This window comes from Saccopteryx leptura, chromosome 5 (assembly GCF_036850995.1).
Source record: "Saccopteryx leptura isolate mSacLep1 chromosome 5, mSacLep1_pri_phased_curated, whole genome shotgun sequence".
Classification (NCBI taxonomy): Eukaryota; Metazoa; Chordata; class Mammalia; order Chiroptera; family Emballonuridae; genus Saccopteryx; species Saccopteryx leptura.
The window spans coordinates 177662560-177681965 of record NC_089507.1 but is presented as its reverse complement, the minus strand read 5'-3'; the positions used below and the strand labels follow the sequence as shown (position 1 = coordinate 177681965).

The 19406-nt window shown below is 41.4% G+C and overlaps 1 protein-coding gene across 3 annotated transcripts in view; it reads right to left on the bottom strand.

Moving 5' to 3' along the window:
* RALGAPA2 (Ral GTPase activating protein catalytic subunit alpha 2) overlaps positions 1–19406 on the bottom strand; it is a 379248-nt gene that overhangs the window by 263557 nt on the left and 96285 nt on the right. For all 3 annotated transcript variants that reach the window (XM_066386989.1, XM_066386988.1, XM_066386990.1), the window contains exons 8-10: positions 18576–18714; positions 16344–16543; positions 6932–7159 (exon numbers count right to left, since the gene is read on the bottom strand). In XM_066386989.1, coding sequence (XP_066243086.1) covers positions 6932–7159; positions 16344–16543; positions 18576–18714 — 567 coding nt within the window. The remainder of the gene's footprint in view (positions 1–6931; positions 7160–16343; positions 16544–18575; positions 18715–19406) is intronic.

The following is a 19406-nucleotide window of genomic DNA, read 5'->3' as shown; positions in this document are numbered from 1 at the left end:
CTTGAGGCCAGAAGGGAATGGCAAGAAATATTCAAAGTAATGCAAAACAAGAGCCTACAACCAAGACTTCTTTATCCAGCAAGGCTATAGTTTAAAATTGAAGAAGAAATAAAAAGCTTCCCAGACAAAAAGAAACTCAAGGAACTCATTAAAACCAAACCAATACTGCAAGAAATGTTAAGGGGCCTGTTGTAAACAGAACAAAGGAGGAGGAAAATCTAGAAAAAAAGAGGAATGTTGATTTAGAGAATAAAATGGCAATAAACAACTACATATCAGTAATAATCTTAAATGTAAATGGATTAAATGCTCCAATCAAAAGACACAGGGTAGCTATGTGGATAAGAAAACAGGACCTGTACAAATGCTGTCTACAAGAAACCCACCTCAAAACAAAAGATACACATAGAGTGAGAGAAAAGGGATGAAAAAAAGTATTTCACACAAATGGAAATGAAAAAAATGCTGGGGTAGCAATACTTATATTAGACAGAATAGACTTTAAAAGAAAGGCTATATAGTAAGGGATAAAGAAGGTCACTACATAATGATAAAGGGAGCAATCCAACAGGAGAATATAACCATTGTAAATATCTACGCACCTAATATAGGAGCACCTAAATATATAAAGCACATTTTGATGGACATAAAGGGCGAGATCAACAGCAATACTATAATAGTAGGGAACTTTAATACCCCACTAACATCAAGGGATAGATAGATCCTCCAGACAGAAAATTAATAAAGAAACAGTGGCCTTAAATAACACACTAGATCAACTAGATTTAATAGATATCTTCAGAACCTTTCATCCCAAAGCAGCAGAATATACATTTTTTTCAAGTGCTATGGTACATCATCTAGGATAGACCACATGTTAGGACACAAAACAAGTCTCAATAAATTTAAGAAGACTGAAATCATATCAAGCATCTTCTCTAATCACAATGGTATAAAACTAGAAATCAACAACAATAGAAAAACTGAATGACATTCAGGCCTGACCTGTGGTGGCACAGTGGATAAAGCATCGACCTAGAAATGCTGAGGTCGCCGGTTCAAAACCCTGGGCTTGCCTGGTCAAGGCACATATGGGAGTTGATGCTTCCAGCTCCCCCCCTTCTCTCTCTCTGTCTCTCTCCTCTCTCTCTCTCTCTCTTTCTCTGTCTCTCCCTCTCCTTTCTAAAATGAATAAATAAAATTAAAAAAAAAACTGAATGACATTCAAACACTTGGAGGCTAAATAGTATGTTATTAAATAATTAATGGGTTAACAACGAGATCTAGAAAATAATAAAAAAATTTCCTTGAAACAAATGAAAATGAACATACAACTCAAAATCTATGGGACGCAGCAAAACCAATCCAGAGAGGGAAGTTCACAGCATTACAGGCATACCTTAAGAAGCTAGAGAAAGCTCAAATAAACAATTTAACCCTGCATCTTAAAAGAACTAGAAAAAGAACAGCAAGTAAAACCCAGAGGAAGTAGAAGGAAGGAAATAATTAAGATCAGAGCGGAAATAAATGACATAGAAGCTAAAAAACAATACAGAAGATCAAACCAGGAGCTGGTTCTTTGAAAAGGTCAGTAAGATTGATGAAACTTTAACCAGACTCAACAAGAAAAAAAGAGAGAGGACTCAAATAAATAAAATTAAAAAATGAAAGTGGAGAAATAACAACTGACACCGCAGAAATACAAAGGATGGTAAGAAAATACTATGAAGAACTGTATGCCAAAAAACTGGACAACCTAGGTAAAATGGAGAAATTCCTTGAAACATATAATCTTCCAAAAATCAATCTGGAAGAGTCAGAAAACCTAAACAGACAGATTACAACAAATGAAATTGAAACAGTTATCAAAAAACTCCCAACAAACAAAATGTCCTGGACCAGATGGCTTCACAGGCAAATTTTATCAAATATTCAAAGAACTAACTTATCCTTCTCAAGCTATTTCAAAAAATTCAAGAGGAGGGAAGACTTCCAAGCTCCTTATATGAGGCAAGCATAATCCTCATTCCAGACCCAGGTAAACACACTACAACGAAAGAAAAGTATAGGCCAATATCCCTGATGAACATAGATGCTAAAATTCTCAACAAAATACTAGCAAACCAAATCCAGCAATACATGAAAAAAAATCATATATCATGATCAAGTGGGTTTTATTCTGGGGAGGCAAGGCTGGTACAATATTTGCAAATCAATCAAAGTGATTCATCACATAAACAAAAGGAAGGATAAAAATCACATGATAATTTCAATAGATGCAGAAAAAGCATTTGATAAAATCCAGCAACCATTTATGATCAAAACTCTCAGCAAGGTGGGAATACAGGGAATACATACCTCAACATAATAAAGGTCATCTACGATAAACCCACAGCCAACATTATACTCAATAGGCAAAAATTAAAAGCAATCCCCTTAAGAACAGGAACAAGGCAGGGTGCCCCCTTTCAACACTCTTATTCAAGATAGTTCTGGAATTCCTAGCCCCAGCAATCAGACAAAAAGAAGAAATAAAACGCATTCAAATTAGAAAAGAAGAAATAAAATGATCATTTCCTGATGACATGATACTGTACACAGAAAACCCTAAACTCTCAGTTAAAAAACTACTAGACCTGATGAATGAATTCGACAAGGTGGCAGGATATAAAATTAATATTCAGGAATCAGTTGCATTTTTATATATCAAGAATAAACTGTCTGAAAAAGAAATTAAAGGAACAATCCCTTTCACTATTGCAAAAAAATAATAATAATAAAGCACCTAGGCGTAAATTTAACCAAGGAAGTAAAAGACTTGTACTTGGAGAATTATAAAACATTGATAGAAGAAATCAAGGAGAATACAACCAAGTGGAAGCACATATTGTGTTCATGGTTAGGAAGAATAAACATCATTAAAATGTCTATATTACCCAAAGCAATCTATAAATTCAATGAAAATCCTATTAAAATAACAATGGCATACTTCAAATATATAGAACAAATATTCCAAAAATTTATATGGAACCAATAAAAAAACACAACCTCAGCAATCTTGAAAAGGAAGAATAAAGTCGGAGGTATCACACTTCCTGATATCCAGTTATACTTCAAGGCTATTGCACTCAAAACAGCTTGGTACTGGCATAAGAACAGGCATACAGATCAATGGAACAAAACAAAAACCCAGAAATAAACCCACACCATCATGGCCAAATGATATTTGACAAAGGAGGTAAGAGCATACAACTGAGTAAAAACAGTCTCTTTAAACAAATGGTGTTGGCAAAATTGGTCAGGTATATGCAAAATAATGAAACTAGACCACCAACTTACACCATAAACAAAAATAAACTCAAAATGGATAAAAGACTTAAATGTAAGTCATGAAACCATAAACATCTTAGAAGAAAACATAGGAAGTAAACTCTCCAACATCTCTTATAGCAATATCTTTGCTGATTTATCTCCATGGCAAGTGAAATAAAGGACAGGATGAACAAATGGGACTATATCAAGTTAAAAGCTTTTGCACAGCAAAAGACACCATGAACAAAATAAAAGGACAACCCACACAATGGGAGAATGTATTCGCCAACATATCTGATAAGGGGTTAATAACCAAAATCTACAAAGAACTTCTAAAATTCAACACAAGAAAAGTAAACAATCCAATCAAAAATAGGGCAAAAGAAGTGAATAGACACTTCTCCAAAAGAAGACGTAGAGTTGGCCAATGGGCATATGAAAAAATGTTCAACATCACTAATCATCAGAGAAATGCAAATTCAAATCATAATGACATACCACCTCACACTGTCAGAATGGTGCTCATTAACAAAACAACACACAATAAATGCTGGCGAGGGTGTGGAGAAAAGGGAACCTTTCTGCACTGCTAGTGGGAATGCAGACTTGTACAGCCACCGTGGAGAAATGTATGGAGTTTCCTCAAAAAATTAAAAACGGAACTACCTTTTGACCCAGCCATCCCACTTTTAGGAATATATCCTAAGAACACCAAATCACTGATTCAAAAGAAGATATGCACCGCCATGTTTATTGCAGCATTGTTTACAATAGCCAAGATCTGGAAACAGCCCAAATGTCTGTCAGTGGACAACTGGATTAAAAAGCTGTGGTACATATACACAACGGAATACTATGTGGCCATGAAAGAGAACGAAATCTTACCTTTTGCAACAGCATAAATGGACCTGTAAACTATTATGCTAAATAAAATAGCCAGGCAGAGAAAGACCAATATCATATGATCTCACCTCTATGTGGAATCTAATGAAAGTGAACTGAGCAACAGAATAGAGGCAGAAGAGGGATCACAGGGGCCAGAGGAACAGTGTTCAGAAGGAAGGGGTATGAGGGGATGGGATCAGAGAAGGTAAAGGGATTCGTGAAATTATATATACATAACACATAGATAGCAGGACAGCAAATCTTAGAGGGAAGGTGGGAGGGTGTTGAGGAGTGAGGGGCTGGGGGGTATAAGGTGGGACATGGGTGTGGGGGGGTGAGGGAGTTATATTTGGTGGGACACTTGAATCCATGTAAACATAATAAATTAAAATTCATAAAAAAAGTTAACTGAAATGAAGATAAACAATTTATCAGGTATAGAGTTCAAAGTAATGGTTACATGGAGGTGCAAGGAACAAAGTGAAAACTTTAATAAAGAGATAGCAAGCATAAAAAAAGGATATAAATCCATAAAAAGGAACCAATCAAAAATGAAGAATACAGGCCCTGGCTGGTTGACTCAGTGCTAGAGCATCAGCCTGGCGTGGGGAAGTCCCAGTTTCGATTCCCGGCCAAGACACACAGGAGAACTGCCCATCTGCTTCTCCACCCCTCCCTGTTTCCTTCCTCCCCCCCCCCTCTCTTCCCTTCCTGCAGCCAAAGAATGTTAAATGACCTGCTTGAAGAAAAAGAAAAACAAAGAAACATAGTTAAAAGGAAAAAAAAGGCAATAAATATGTAGCTATCAATAATCATTTAAAATGTAAAAGACTTAAGCGCTCCAATCAAAAAACATAGGTAACTGAATGGATAAGAAGGTAAGACCCCTGCATATGCTATCTACAAGGGACACACCTCAGGACACACAGACTGAAAGTAGAGGCATGGAAAAAGATACTGCATGCAAATGGAAATGAAAAAAAACAAACTTGGGTAGCAATAGTTATATCTGACAAATAAGACTTTAAACAAAGACCAGGCGGTGGCACAGTGGATAGAGCGCTGGACCGGGAGGCGGAGGACCCAGGTTCAAGACCCGAGGTCGCCAGCTTGAGCGCAGGCTCATCTGGTTTGAGCAAAGTGAGCAAGTGCCTCGAGCAAGGGGTCACTCGGTCTGCTGTAGCCCCACGGTCAAGGCACATATGAGAAAGCAATCAATGAACAACTAAGGTGTCGCAATGAAAAACTAATAATTGATACTTCTCAACTCTCCCGGTTCCTGTCTGTCTGTCCCTACCTATCCCTCTTTCTGCCTCTCTCTCTCTGTATTAAAAAAAAAAGCCAAGGGAGGAGACTACATAATGATCAAAGGAGCAATTCAACAATAGGAATTACCATTGTAAACATTTATACACTCAACATAGTAGCACTTAACGTATAATGCAAATCTTGATGGATATAAAGGGAGAGATCATATATGACCATAGCAATCCAGTCATATTAGGGGATTTTAACAACCCAGTGTATTCTTGATGTTTGATACTGCATTCTTCATTTTTGATCGAAAGGATTGATCATTCAGTATCTGGAAATCTCATCTCTCCATAAGAAGTTCTTCACAGTGCGTATGCATTGCTCATGTGTGCACAGAACCTGCTTCTCCTCCTTGCCCTCCACTCTGGGACAGGGATGAAACAACCATGCCTCCATCAAACCCACACATGCTCTGTTTTCAAGGCACTAGTACTGAGACAGGTGACGAGTGGCTCCACCCCACCCTGCAGAGCTGCTGTCTCCCCAACTACACTACAGGCTCCACCTCCTCTGTCAGATGGCTGTGGCTCAGTTTCACCACAGCAGCACTACTGAGATTTGGGCCAGACTATTCTTTGGTGGGGGGTGAAGGGTGGAGGGGGGCAGGTGGCTGTCCTGTGCTTACAGAGTATTTAATATTCCTGGCTGTCACTCACTAGATGCCACTGGCACTGCTCCCCTCCCTACTTGTGACAACCAAAAATGTCCCCAGATGCTACCAGACGTCCCCTGGCGGAGGGGGTGGGATCAGCTCATGGCTGCTTCGTTTCCATGCCCTCTGATCACTCCTGTCTTCTCACCGGCACCCCATTTTCCTGTTTGCACTTCTACTCTTCCCCCGCCTTGCCCCCACCACAGCGCCCACTCTAAATCTGTTATTTCACAGTCTCCATCTCGGCTCTTCCAGTCCTCTCCTCACCCACCTTTTCCTCCTGTGCCATAAATACTTCTCTCTGGGGTGCATGCACAGGTCTTGCAGGGCAAGCACCACTGTCTGCAGAGAACTCCAGCTCCTAGAGGGCGCCTAGGCCCTGGAACGCACCAGGCGTGGGCCCTCCTCTGCTATGCTCCTCTGCTCCTGTGCATGCAGGAATGGCCGTCTTCCTACCTATCACTGGTTTTAAAGTTTGTCCTGCAGTATTTTGGAATGATTTTGCTCATATATAAAATGTTCCCTTCACACATGGGATTTCTACAAAAACACAAGTTAAAAAAATTCAATCACAACACTCTACAAGATAAATTAAAAGTGGGATCAGAGAGATCATTACTTAGTCCTGTAATTTAGCCCAACTCATTCACAGTTTTTCATAGAGTACGAGTAAGAGAAACAAAAACAAAAATCTCTTTCATTTCATAAACCTACCATGTGCATGTGACACGCACACGTGCACACGCACACACACATGCATGTACTAACCTGGCGAAATACTTCATTCACAAAATTGATATAACCTCGCGTGGACAAGAAGATCCGCTGCACCATTTCGTACACGGTTCGGTGCTCTTCGTCAATGCTACAAAGGCTCGAGCTGCTGAGTCTCCGGTCCGACAAGGTGCTGCTGTTAGAGTGGTTTTTGTCAGGCTCCGCAGGCCCGCCCCCCTCCAGCTCCGGGGCTCTCTCCTGCACTGCACCGCCACCAACAGTCTGGAAGAAAGTCATTGCCGCTTCTGAGTCATCCTCCTTGGCACTCAAGAACACTAGCAACACTGAAGACTTACTTCATTCTAAAGGACTCCTGTTTCCAACACCTTGACCACAGGCTGGAATCCAGCACCGATGGAAGCACAGGGGCTGCCAACCTGCACTTACCAACTTCCCAATTCACCAACAGGAAAACAACTAAATTATTACAGGAAGGGAGGCTGTGAAATTTTTAAGAACCTAAAACATTTAGTTTCTATTTGTAAAATCACAAAATAAATAATTTAACGTGTGAATGAATTTGTATCATCATCACCCTTGGTCTCTATACCACAGCACTTTTTCCGAAGTTGCAGAGATTTGAACATTCAGTGAGGATTTTGAAGCCACATTGTTGGGAAGCATCATCTGACTCATAGCCTAAATGACACCTTGACGAAGGAATGCCAAGATCTTTAAAAGGCCTGACCTGTGGTGGCGCAGTGGGTAAAGTGTCGACCTGGAAATGTTGAGGTCGCCGGTTCGAAACCCTGGGCTTGCCTGGTCAAGGCACATATGGGAGTTGATGCTTCCAGCTCCTCCCCCCTTCTCTCTCTCTATCTCTCCTCTCTCTCTCTCTCTCTCCCTCTCCTCTCTAAAATGAAAAAAATTAAAAAAATTAAAAAAAAAAACAAATAAAAGGTTTAAGAACCTTGATATGAGTTTTATACCTCAGATCAAACTCAACTGAAGTATTTACAAAACTTTACCTAGAATACTTTAAGACTTTAAGAGCACAGCCTGACCAGGTGGCAGTGACAGTGGATAGAGCATTGAACTGGGACTCAGAGGACCCAGTTCAAAATCCTGAGGTCACCAGCTTGAGTGTGGGATCACCAGCTTGAGCATGAGGTTGCTGGCTTCAGAATGGGATCATAAACATGATCTCATGGTAGCTGGCTTGAGTCCAAAGGTTGCTGGCTTAAGCAAGGGGTCACTGATTCTGCTGTAGCCCCAGGTTCGCTGGCTTGAACAGGGATCACTCAGTCTGCTGTAGTCCACCCCACCCCCTGTCAAGGCACATATGAGAAAGCAATCAATGAACAACTAAGGAGCTGCAACGAAGAATTGATGTTTCTCATCTCTCTCCCTTCCTGTCTGTCCCTATCTGTCCCTGTCTTTCTCCGTCTTTAAAAAAAAAAAAAAAAAAAAAAAAAGACTTTAAGAGCACAAAAATATAAACCAATTCATGCAGTGAGTCACAAAGTTTAACACTGGTTTCTGCTCTCATTCCGCCAAAGAATTAAAGGTTTCTCCCCAACATGTATTTCACTTCATTTTTGTAAATTCCACTATTAGTCTTTTAACCCTTTGAGTAGTACGAAGAATGTTCGTGTACATCCTCGTGCCTCCTAACCATCATAAGTACGATCGATTTATTTTGAAAATGTGTAAGGCAACATTTAAGAAAGGCAAATGTATGTTCTTGTTTCCATAAATTGGTTATCAAACAAACATGACTTTAAGTTAATAAAACTGGAACTGAACTACTTTCATTTATTGAAAAAAACTCTCAGGGGTCAGCAAGCATGAAAAAAAACTCACTTCTCAAAGATTAAGTGCCAAAATAAATAACTCAAATGCCATTAAAATCCTACTCACTTTAAATATTTTTTATAAGTAGTGATGAGTACTACAAAATACTAATTTCAGTAATGACCAAGGACAGTTTGAAAGCAAAACAGGTATAAAATAGTATTCTGTAGGAAAAATTAATAGAAGATTTTATTTATAATAATTTATCTTCATGCCTTAGCTACTAAGCTTAAGTGGCTTATCAAAGGTACTGTCACACTGTGAGATGAGGTACCCTATATAAATTATTTCATTTTTTTGATAAATCAACTATCTTCCACAAAAAAGAATAAATTTTACTCATTTTTACTGATACGTGTTTTATTTTAATCTGTAATGTATGGAGGTTAGGTTAGGTCTAAAGTGACTTTTTGCTCCCATTTTCCCCACAAGCAAAAAAAGAAGAAAAAACATACATACATATGTAGCAAATTAAAAATGACCACAAATTCTTTGACACTCCTTCTGTAGAAAGGTGAAGTCTATGTCCCCTCCCTTTGATCCATATAGACAGTGTGACTGTGTTAACCAGCAGAACAGAGTGGAAGTGACCTGTGCCAGGTTCAGGCCCAGGCCCAAGAGGCTGACAGTCACCCCTTCCCATCCTGGAACATTTACTCCCAACTGGAGCCCTGAGCACACAGGAAAAAGTCCAATTACCATGATGGATACTCCATGAAAAGAGAGGCTCAGCTGAGCCCAGGCTTCCAAGTGCACCCACCAAAGCAAGAGGCATGTGACTGAAGTCACCGTGGACCTTCCAAACCAACCAGCCACCAACTGATTGCCAGACCACCCACTGACCTCAGTTAGTACCATGTGTGAGAACTGCCAACCAAATCCTGGCCATTCCTGACACAAACAGGGAAATATGTAGTATGACAAAAGGGTTATTGTTTTAAGCCACTAAATTTTGAGGTCATTAGATAAATAATTAGGTAACATAGCAATTAATTAAAATAATGTACTTAAAGAATTATGCTTAAAGATACCTAGTCATTCAAAAAAAAAATGAGTTTTGTTATCCAAAAGGAACATAATGGTAGCATAGTGGATTTCCATTCATGCCATAACTAAAAATTACAGCTGACCATTGAACATCGTGGGGGTTAGGAGCACCACCCACCGCAGTCAAAAATCTGCATATAACTTAGGTCGGCCATCTGCATGAATAATGTACTTCTGATAAAACAATGCTTTTCTTAGCCTCCTCTAGTCCACACTCCTTCCACAAGGCTACTTTCCAAAAATATCAACGTTTTGACAGACATTTATAATTAGTAAGCGATGAGAGGGAAAACAAACTGATACTCCACATCTACTCATTTCTTGTCTCTTTTATGAAGGTAACAGTGAGAGCATGAATAAGCATTAACACATGGCCCTGGCTCATTGGCTCAGTGGTAGAGTGTCAGCCCAGCATGTGGATGTCCCAGGTTCAATTCCTGGTCAGCACCAAACAGGAGAAGTGACCATCTGATTCTCCACCCCTCCCCCCCTTTCATGCCTCCTGCAGCCGTGGCTCATTTAAGCAAGTTGGCCCCAGGTGCTGAGGATGGCACCAAGGCCTCACCTCAGGTGCTAAAATAGCTCAGTTGCCAAGCAACAGAGCAATGGCCCCAGATGGGCAAAACACCACCAGGTAGGGGGGCTTGCTAGGTGGATCCGGTTAGGGCACATGCAGAAGTCTGTTTCTCTGCTCTCCCTGCCTCTCACTTAATTAAAAAAAAAATTAACCACAGAAATGTCTATTTCCCACCCACTACAATCAAGATGGAAATCCTCAACTACACTGCTTACAAAAATTAGGGGATATTTCAAAATGAATATGAAGCGTTGAAATAGCCCCTAATTTCTGTGAGCAGTATGTTAACTTGGTGTTAATTGGCGTGGTGGTAAACGCAAGGAAGACTCTCATTTGGCACATGCTGAAACAGACATGTCCGCTTAGACCAGGCCTGCGCTGCCCTGGCTCAGGAAATTGCATGATACAGGCTACCACGTCGTCCTTCCCCTCAACCCTCCCTACCACCCTGGTTTCCTCTGAAGCCACAGCTCATACTGAGACTTATTTAACCTCAGGGTAAGGCTCAGTGGGGATACCCACAAAGCAAGTGTGAAATAAGAGAAGGCAACTGCCATCCTGTTGATGACTAATGCCACTCAATGCCCATCATGATTTGCCTGCCTGGTTGGGGGCAACATACATTTGCCTTGGGGGAGCCTAAGAACACAGAAAATACTAGACCGGTGTTCAACAAATGAGTCTGTACAATATATTAACTCCTGTAAGGTTGTCAATTTGTGCAAAACCCACAACCCATGAGTCATTATTGAAGGGCTGGTTTGGAATTAGTAAGAGTGTTATTTCAATAATGTCACTAAGGCCCTGATCAGGTGGCTCAGTGAATAAAGCATCGATCTGGAGCTCTAGAGGTCACAGGCCTGATCCCCAGTCAGGGCACATAGTACTGAGAAGTAATCAGTAAGTGCACAACCAAATGGAACAACTAAGTGAAACAAGTTGATGCTTCTCTCTCTCCCATCCCCCTCCTCTCTCTCTCTCCCTCTCAAATCAATGGAAAAAAATTTTTAAATAATAATGGAACTAAAAGAGTTATCATATAAATAAATGTAACCAACCATCTTACCATCTCAAATTTTCCTTTCCATTCCCTAATGGACTCTTTGGGTTTTAATGTTTAATTAATATGTATATAGAGCTAGTAAAACAGTTGCTACTGTAGCTTTAAAATCATCAGTCTGCTTTTCCTAATAATTGTTGAAATACTTCTGCTTTATACATAAGAGAATCACTAAGGCAGAAATAATTCTTCACTGAAAACATTTTCAGCTGAAATGATGAACAAAGACTGCTGGGGTTTGAAAGGGGCGTTGGGGTTGCTGCCAAGATATCATGGGAGCAGGGACAGACTTCTGTTCCCTGTGAGGGTCACCGCTGAACAAGAAACCAGCTTCTCCCGGTGGTGAATAGCCCAGTCTGAGGACGTACTAACTCCTTCCTCCCCTGGGGAAAAGTACTGTCAAATGTATCACCTCCAAATCAAGGGGAAGTAAATTCCCTTTGGGAAAAAAACACAAAAAAACCCCTCATACATGACCTTTAACATAGTAATAGTGCTGCTTCTATTTGGGAGTAGCACCTAAAATACTGTTTTAAGGGACTTTTACAAGAGCAGTATATTCTTTAAAAAGAGATTTTGGACCACCTGGCTTAGAGAGTGATGTTCACTTTATGTGGTAGAATTAAATTTGAAATTCCCAACAAAATCTCTCAGGAAACAAATATACATAATTGAATGTACTTAGATTCCTGCAACTTCATTTCCAAAAGTTAGTATTTGTTTAAACTGCTGCTGTTTCTCATGCACAGTGAAAATTAAGAGAGGAACCCAGCAGACACAGATGACATGAGGAGGAACCCAGCTGGAGGGAGAGAAGGGGCCACAGGATACAACAAGTCAGCTGAACAATGAACCCCCAAAAGCTGTCCAGGCCCTAACCCATGGAACCTTTGAGTGTTACCTTATGTGGCAAAAGGGACTTAGCAGATGTGGTTAGATTAAGAATGCTGAGATGGGAAGACTGCACTGGGTTAGCTGTGTGGCCCAGGTAGTCACCAGAATCCAGAAGGAGGCAGGAGAATGAGACAAGAGCGGCGATGTGAAGATGGCACAGGGAGAAAAGGCCACGTGGTGATGGTGCTGCGCCCAGGATGCAGGCGCCTCTTGAAGCTGGATAAGGCAAGAAAATGGTTTCTGCTCGAGGGCTCCCAGAAAACATGGACTAGCCAACACCTGGGCTTTACCCCACTGAGACTGAGTTTGGACTTCTGACTTCCAGAACAGCAAGACAATAAATCTGTACTGTTTCAAGCCATTCAATTTGTGGTAATTTGCTACAGAGGCAATAAGCAACTAATATAACAGCTATGGCAGCAGTCACATCTGTGTGCAGCCACCTGCAGGGTGTGGCAGCACTGGGCATGGATGGCTGTCTGCCCAGCGTCCCCTCCCAACTCTGACAGAACCTCAGTGTTGGCGCACCTCTCCCATGAACCCACATGGCGCAGGAAGTGGACCCTAGCCACAGTGCCAAGGGAGTGTTCTGTTTCGTCATGAAAGCCAATCACATCCCTCCTTCATGGGTTGCTCAGACACCCAGCTTTCAGCAGATCAGTGCCTTGTTATGACTTGAGTGGGCAGGTAGCCAGCTGTACCGCTCAGGCAAAAGGAAAGGGCTTTGTGCGCTGGCTGCCTCTGCACGGAACAAGGAGCACAGGCCCTGTCTCGCAACCATCAGGGAAGCTGAAGGCACGCCTGCCAGAGGGCCAAGGGCAGAGCAGAAGAGAGAGAACTGCAGAGAAGCACAGCGAGAGCGTGAGCGAGCCATATTGTTAGCCAGCCTCTTTGTAAACTCGTTTCTGTACGATTAAAATATTTATTTCTATGTTTAATTCAGTTTGAGCTCTGTTGTCTTTTTTTGTTAGAATGACAGAACCACCCTAATCGACTGAGGAGCTCAGACCCAATGACACTAAAAGAGCTAGACAATAAAAGTAGACAGCTCACAAGTGTGAAGTCAACTAAGGGGGAAAGTCAGAACCTTGAAGCAGCCGTCAGTTTGCAATTCTTGCAACTTCTCACCACCTAGGTCAAAAACTTATTTTCAAAAAAAGACAAAAAAACTTATTTTCAATACAGTGATGGTTTTTCAAAATTTTGAAACCATGTAGAAAAATATCCTTTAAATCAGTGGTACCCAACCCCCGGGCCACGGACCACTATCGGTCCGTGGGCCATTTGGTACCAGTCCTCAGAGAAAGAATAAATAACTTACATTACTTCTGTTTTATTTATATTTGTCTGAACAATGTTTTATTTTTAAAAAATGACCAGATTCCCTGTTACATCTGTCTAAGATTCACTCTTGACGCTTGTCTCGGTCACGTGATACGTTTATCTGTCTCATCCTAAAGGCCAGTCCGTAAAAATATTTTCTGACATTAAACCGGTCCATGGCCCAAAAAAGGTTGGGGACCACTGCTTTAAATGGACTGTTTTTGAATTGACTGAAAATCCACACAGATGCAATATAAAATTTATCAGTGTGATAGTCTCTAATATATAACCTCCTACAAACTTCTGTCTACCTGATTGGTGACTGAAGGTCGCTCATCAAGGCTCAGGACAAGATGTGCCTCCCTGCTGCTGCGGAAATCTGTGATAGTGTTTACTGCCTCTTCTGTGAACTTCCCTTTCATCTACTTTGTCCATTTTCCCTCCATCCCTCCCTCCTTCCTTCCGTCCTCCCTTTAATTGATTTTATTGGGACTGGTTTATGAAACCATATAGGTCCCAAGTGTACACCTCAGAGTACCACCATCTGCACACTGCCTCGTGCACCTCCACCCCAGGCAAAGTCTCTACTTCGTTCATTTTCAACTGGGCTGTTTGTCTTATCAATTTGTTGGCACTCTTTACAAAGCAAGAGATATGAGCTCTATTAACAGCCATGATGTTACAAATGCTTTTCACAGTCTGTTCCTTGGGTGGGCTTTATGCTATCTTTCTTTTTTTTTAAGCTGGAAACGGGGAGAGACAGTCAGACAGACTCCCGCATGTGCCCGACCGGGATCCACCGGCACGCCCACCAGGGGGTGATGCTCTGCCCCTCTGGGGCGTCGCTCTGTTGCGACCAGAGCCACTCTAGCGCCTGGGGCAGAGGCCAAGGAGCCATCCCCAGCGCCCGGGCCATCTTTGCTCCAATGGAGCCTCGGCTGCGGGAGGGGAAGAGAGAGACAGAGAGGAAGGAGAGGGGGAGGGGTGGAGAAGCAGATGGGCGCTTCTCCTGTGTGCCCTGGCCGGAAATCGAACCCGGGACCTCTGCACGCCAGGCCGACGCTCTACCACCGAGCCAACCGGCCAGGGTGTATGCTATCTTTTAAGACATAAATCTTTTTCTATTTTTTTTCCAATACAGTGGAACTCATTTCCTCTATGGCTTGTGAGCCTTCTAACTAAGGTGGTCTACAACATGCCAGATTTATACATTCCCCTAGATTGCCTCTCAAGTCCTTTATCATTTTGTTTTCATATTTAGGCCTTAAATCAGCCTGACAGATAAATGTGGTATGAAGCAAGGATGGTTCTGAGAAAGAGAGCCGCCAGCAGGGGCTCCCCGCTGAGGGCCGGAGGCTACAGCAGGCAGTCAATACTAATGGCAGTCTCATTTCTCTGAAGGGACCTCTGGTTTCTGTCTGGAAGGAGCATACTTTTTCCTTAATCTCTTAAAGTCAAATGCCTGTGTAGGTTTGTGTCTGTTTAGCTAATTTTTCTTGGGACTCAAAGGCCTTCTCAGTAAAGGATGACTTCTTTTTAGCTCAGGTAAACTTTTCGTGTTATTAGCTCAATTATTCCTTCTCGTTCCTTTCTCCCCTGCCCTCACAACATCTGCACAGTAAGTCGCAATCTGTCCTCAGGTCTTCTTGACTGATTTCTAATCTCCATCTCTGAATTTTTGCTCAGCATTGTGGGATATTTCTTCAAAAAATTAATTTTGTTCTCATCAGTGATCATTACCATCTTTGGCTTATCTACTAATTTTTTATATAAGAAATTTAAGGTTTTTTAAAACTTTCTTTCAGCAAGTCTTTTGCTGTTCTTACTGTAATTGTGTCTCCCTCAGACTTCTTTGAAAATAAGTCTCTGCAGTTCTTCAGTCAGCTCCTGTCCACGGGGCCACGCGCTCTGCGCCTCAGTCTGGCACTTCTTCCTCGAGGTGCCGGCTACCCCGTGGCTGTGCACTTTCCCAACGCAGGTCCAGTCCCACTGCTGGGAACTGCGGGCAAACCTGCACCACGTGGACCCACTCCCCGTCCCTGTTCTAAGAACAACAAAAACGCCTCCCAAATCTGTAACTATTCTGTAAAGTGCCTGCTCTCTGACTTCCAGAGGTGACCCTGCACTATCCTGCACAAATCCCTAAGCAACTCAGGCTGCTGGTCAAGCCTCACTGCCTGTGCCTAGGGCCAGCAAGAACCGGAAGGCCCATAAGGAAGTCTTCACCTAGTGACACGGAGAGAGGCAGCCTCCTGTTCCAGGGACCCCAACACGGCTCAACAACCGCTCCGAAACCCTGAGCTACTAATGCACCTGGCAGCCTCCATCTTCTCCATGGTCCACCTGCGCAATCCTGGGGGCGTTCCATGTGCTGGGCGGGGAATGACCAAAGCAAGACCGGCCCTGGTCTCATGCTCACAGGTCACTAGTACCAGAGTGGGGCCGGGGGTGAGAGGGAGCCAGGGCTGTGCACACACAGCCTTCTCTTCAGAATACCCCCTCACCCCGAGGACTGCCTATCCAGGCAGCGCCAACAGAGCACAAGCATGTCTCACTTACAGCTGCTTCTGAAACCTCGGCATTATAGACACAGGTGCCAAAAACCTGAGTCCTTATAACCAACAACCAATAATGCTAATAATCAAATATTCTGTGTCAGTGTGTGATATCATACATGTTATGGAGAGACAGAAAAATGAGTAATGACATACCTGCATGATTTTAGGCAACACATCAACTCCATTTTTAGTGTTCTGTGTTGTAGTTAGATACTTTTTTTCTAAAAAGAAAGTTACAATCCACTTAATAAAAACAACACGAGCTGCCATGTACGGGATTTTTGTACTGTAAATGTTTCCATTGTCTCGAGTCATAGTAATGTACACTGGCTTTGGTCTCAAATGGGGGATATCTGGAAGAAAAAAGAGTATATGAATAGTTTAGTAAATCCTGATATTATGTGACCCTTACAAATGTTTCACTTTCTAAGTAAATAGACATACATTTGGTTGTCTGTATAGCAACCAAAATTAAAGAGCCATAAATGATTAAAAATATCATCTCTTAGAAGACCTATTTCCACTTCTACCTTACACTCAGGCCAAGACAAGGTGATGGTGGTTGTTACTGTTTATTCATAGCTAGGGAAAAACTAAGCCAATAACTCTTTCTCACAAATTTGAGAAATTACAGGAGATTATAATAGTGAAAATCTTTCCACATATGGTATAACTAATTTGATCTCATTTTATGATTGGAACAAATATAAAGCCATTTATAGACAGTTTTTCATCATTTTCAATATTTTAACATCCAACACTACACTAATAAAATCCACTGAACTTTGGTTTTATATCCTTTTCCCTTTAGGTGACTCTAAAGAAGCAGAATCACTATAATATCTGAAAGTCTTCAGAAAGCCATGTTTAATTTTTGAGATATCGGATACCACCATTTCCAAAGACTTAATAAGGGGGTCCATTTTTCATTGTTTGTGTGTGTGTGTGTGTGTGTGTGTGTGTGACAGTGACAGAGAGAGAAAGAGAGAGGGACAGATAGGGACAGACAGTAAGGGAGAGAGATGAGAAGCATCAATTCTTTGTTGCGGCTCCTTAGTTGTTCATTGACTGCTTTCTCATATGTGCCTTGACTGGGGGGCCACAGCAGACCAAGTGACCCCTTGCTCAAGCCAGTGACCTTGGACTCAAGCTGGTGAGCCTTGTTCAACCAGATGAGCCCATGCTCAAGCTGGCGACATCGGGGTATCGAACCTTGGTCCTCCGCATCCCAGTACAATGCTCTATCCACTGTGCCACCACCTGGTCAGGCCATTTTTCATTCTTTAAATTCCATAATGAAAATGAAAATTATATGCTACTGGATTTCAGAGAACTGCTTACTGTAAGTCCAACTTTCTTACTAATTTTTGCAATGTTGAATGTATGAGGAAGGAAAATTCTTAGCAAGTAACTTTCAATCACGGAATGTTAACCACATACTATGTTTTCTACAATGAATATAGACTACTAAAAAAATCAGAAACAAAATTTTGGGGGAAAAATATCCACATACATAGCTAACAAGATACATAACCCAGTATCTTCAAGTCAGTACCTCTGTGTCTTTCATAACGCACCACGCTTCAGCTGTCTGCCCTTGCCGAGTGCGTGTGTACAAATAAACGCCCACGGACAACTGAATTAAGCTGTCCTCATTCCCCAGATGGATTAATGTCTGTTGTCATCTCTTCCCCTCCAAAATTGTTCTGAATTATTCATCTTAATTACTTTCACCTGCTTTAAAATAACAGGCACAGGAAGCTTTGCCTCACCTCCATCACTCTGAGGAACACTTCTGGCCTGTGCTCCGTCACTTCTTAAAGAAGAAAAACTTGAAGAGCTCAATGAGAAATCCCCTTGTACTTCCTTCCACTCTAGGCTTATGTTCCCTTGGCTTCCCAACTGCCCAAACATCTCCCTTCCACAAGCTGTTCTAAGTAGTCCCTGACGGATGAAAGACCCAGTTGGGTGGGGGGCACTGTGGGTGGCAGGGTTCCCTGGGCTTGCTTGAAGGCATGGGGTCACCAGACCCCAGCACCAGTAAGAGAAGTCTTAAGAAAATGCAAGTGGTTTTTTTTTTCTTTTTCACATTAAAAGATTTTAAATCTAATTACATCCCCCCCAAATCAAGATACATTTAAAATTATTTCTGATTATAGGAGCCACTGTTCCCCTTTATTTACTGTGAGCTGAGGTACATCTTAGTTTGTACAAATACTTAAAACAGTTAAAATCATTCATTAGGTAGCTTTAAACCTCCTAAAATAAAGTTAGAATTAAGTATAAGAATAAAATTACTATTTTACTTAAAAATAACCAAAGGTCACTCTGAAAGAGACTGCACAGCTGCCTGGTGGAAAATTACACGGCTCAATCAGTACTTACCAAGTACAGGTTTGTAGATGTTTGTTAACTTAGTAAATGATGGAAATAAATGAGGAAGATAATACTTTCGAAACAACGTAAAAAGAAATTTAAACCCGGTATCCTGATTCTCCTTATTCTTCCACTCTAAGCTTGCAGCCTTTGGAGAATATGTGGGAAAAAACATACATATATTTACATTTCATGTTAATGTATACTAAAACTGGAATGCTATTACTAAAATTCCTATCATAACTTAAAAACTAGACAAATAATATGGGTAATCATGTAATAAATTCATATCTTAACTCTCAAAAGATGACAAAAATGAATAATTCAAAACAAAACAGTAACTATGTTAAAAAGAATTACCCAACAGTATCACTTCTTGTAAACTTGCTCTCCTACATGATGCCAGTATTTCCCCATACATTCTTTGCAATGATTCAACATTCCTGTGCTCTTCAAACATCCAGATAGATATAACAAGGTACTTTATTTTTAATTCAAAAAAAGGCCTTTTATAATAAACAGGCTGTAAGGAAACAAGTCCTCACAAAGATTTCATCCAATGTTACCTACTGCAAAATCAGTATCAAAAGGTACAGCTGTAGAATCTTGGCAAATGCTTTCTCCTTGTTAAAAGCAACCCACAGGATAGGGTAAGCCAGGCCTGCCAGGCCTGCCAGTCCAGCTGCACTTACTGGTGGGTCTTAACACTTGTTACCGCACAGGGTACCCTAAAGCAGAGTTGCCCAAATTCCTTCACAATGCACCCCACGTGGAAAATGGTAATAGCTCAGCACCTGGGGTAAGGGGATGAGGGGCTCTGGCTGCCTGGGGGTAGAGGAG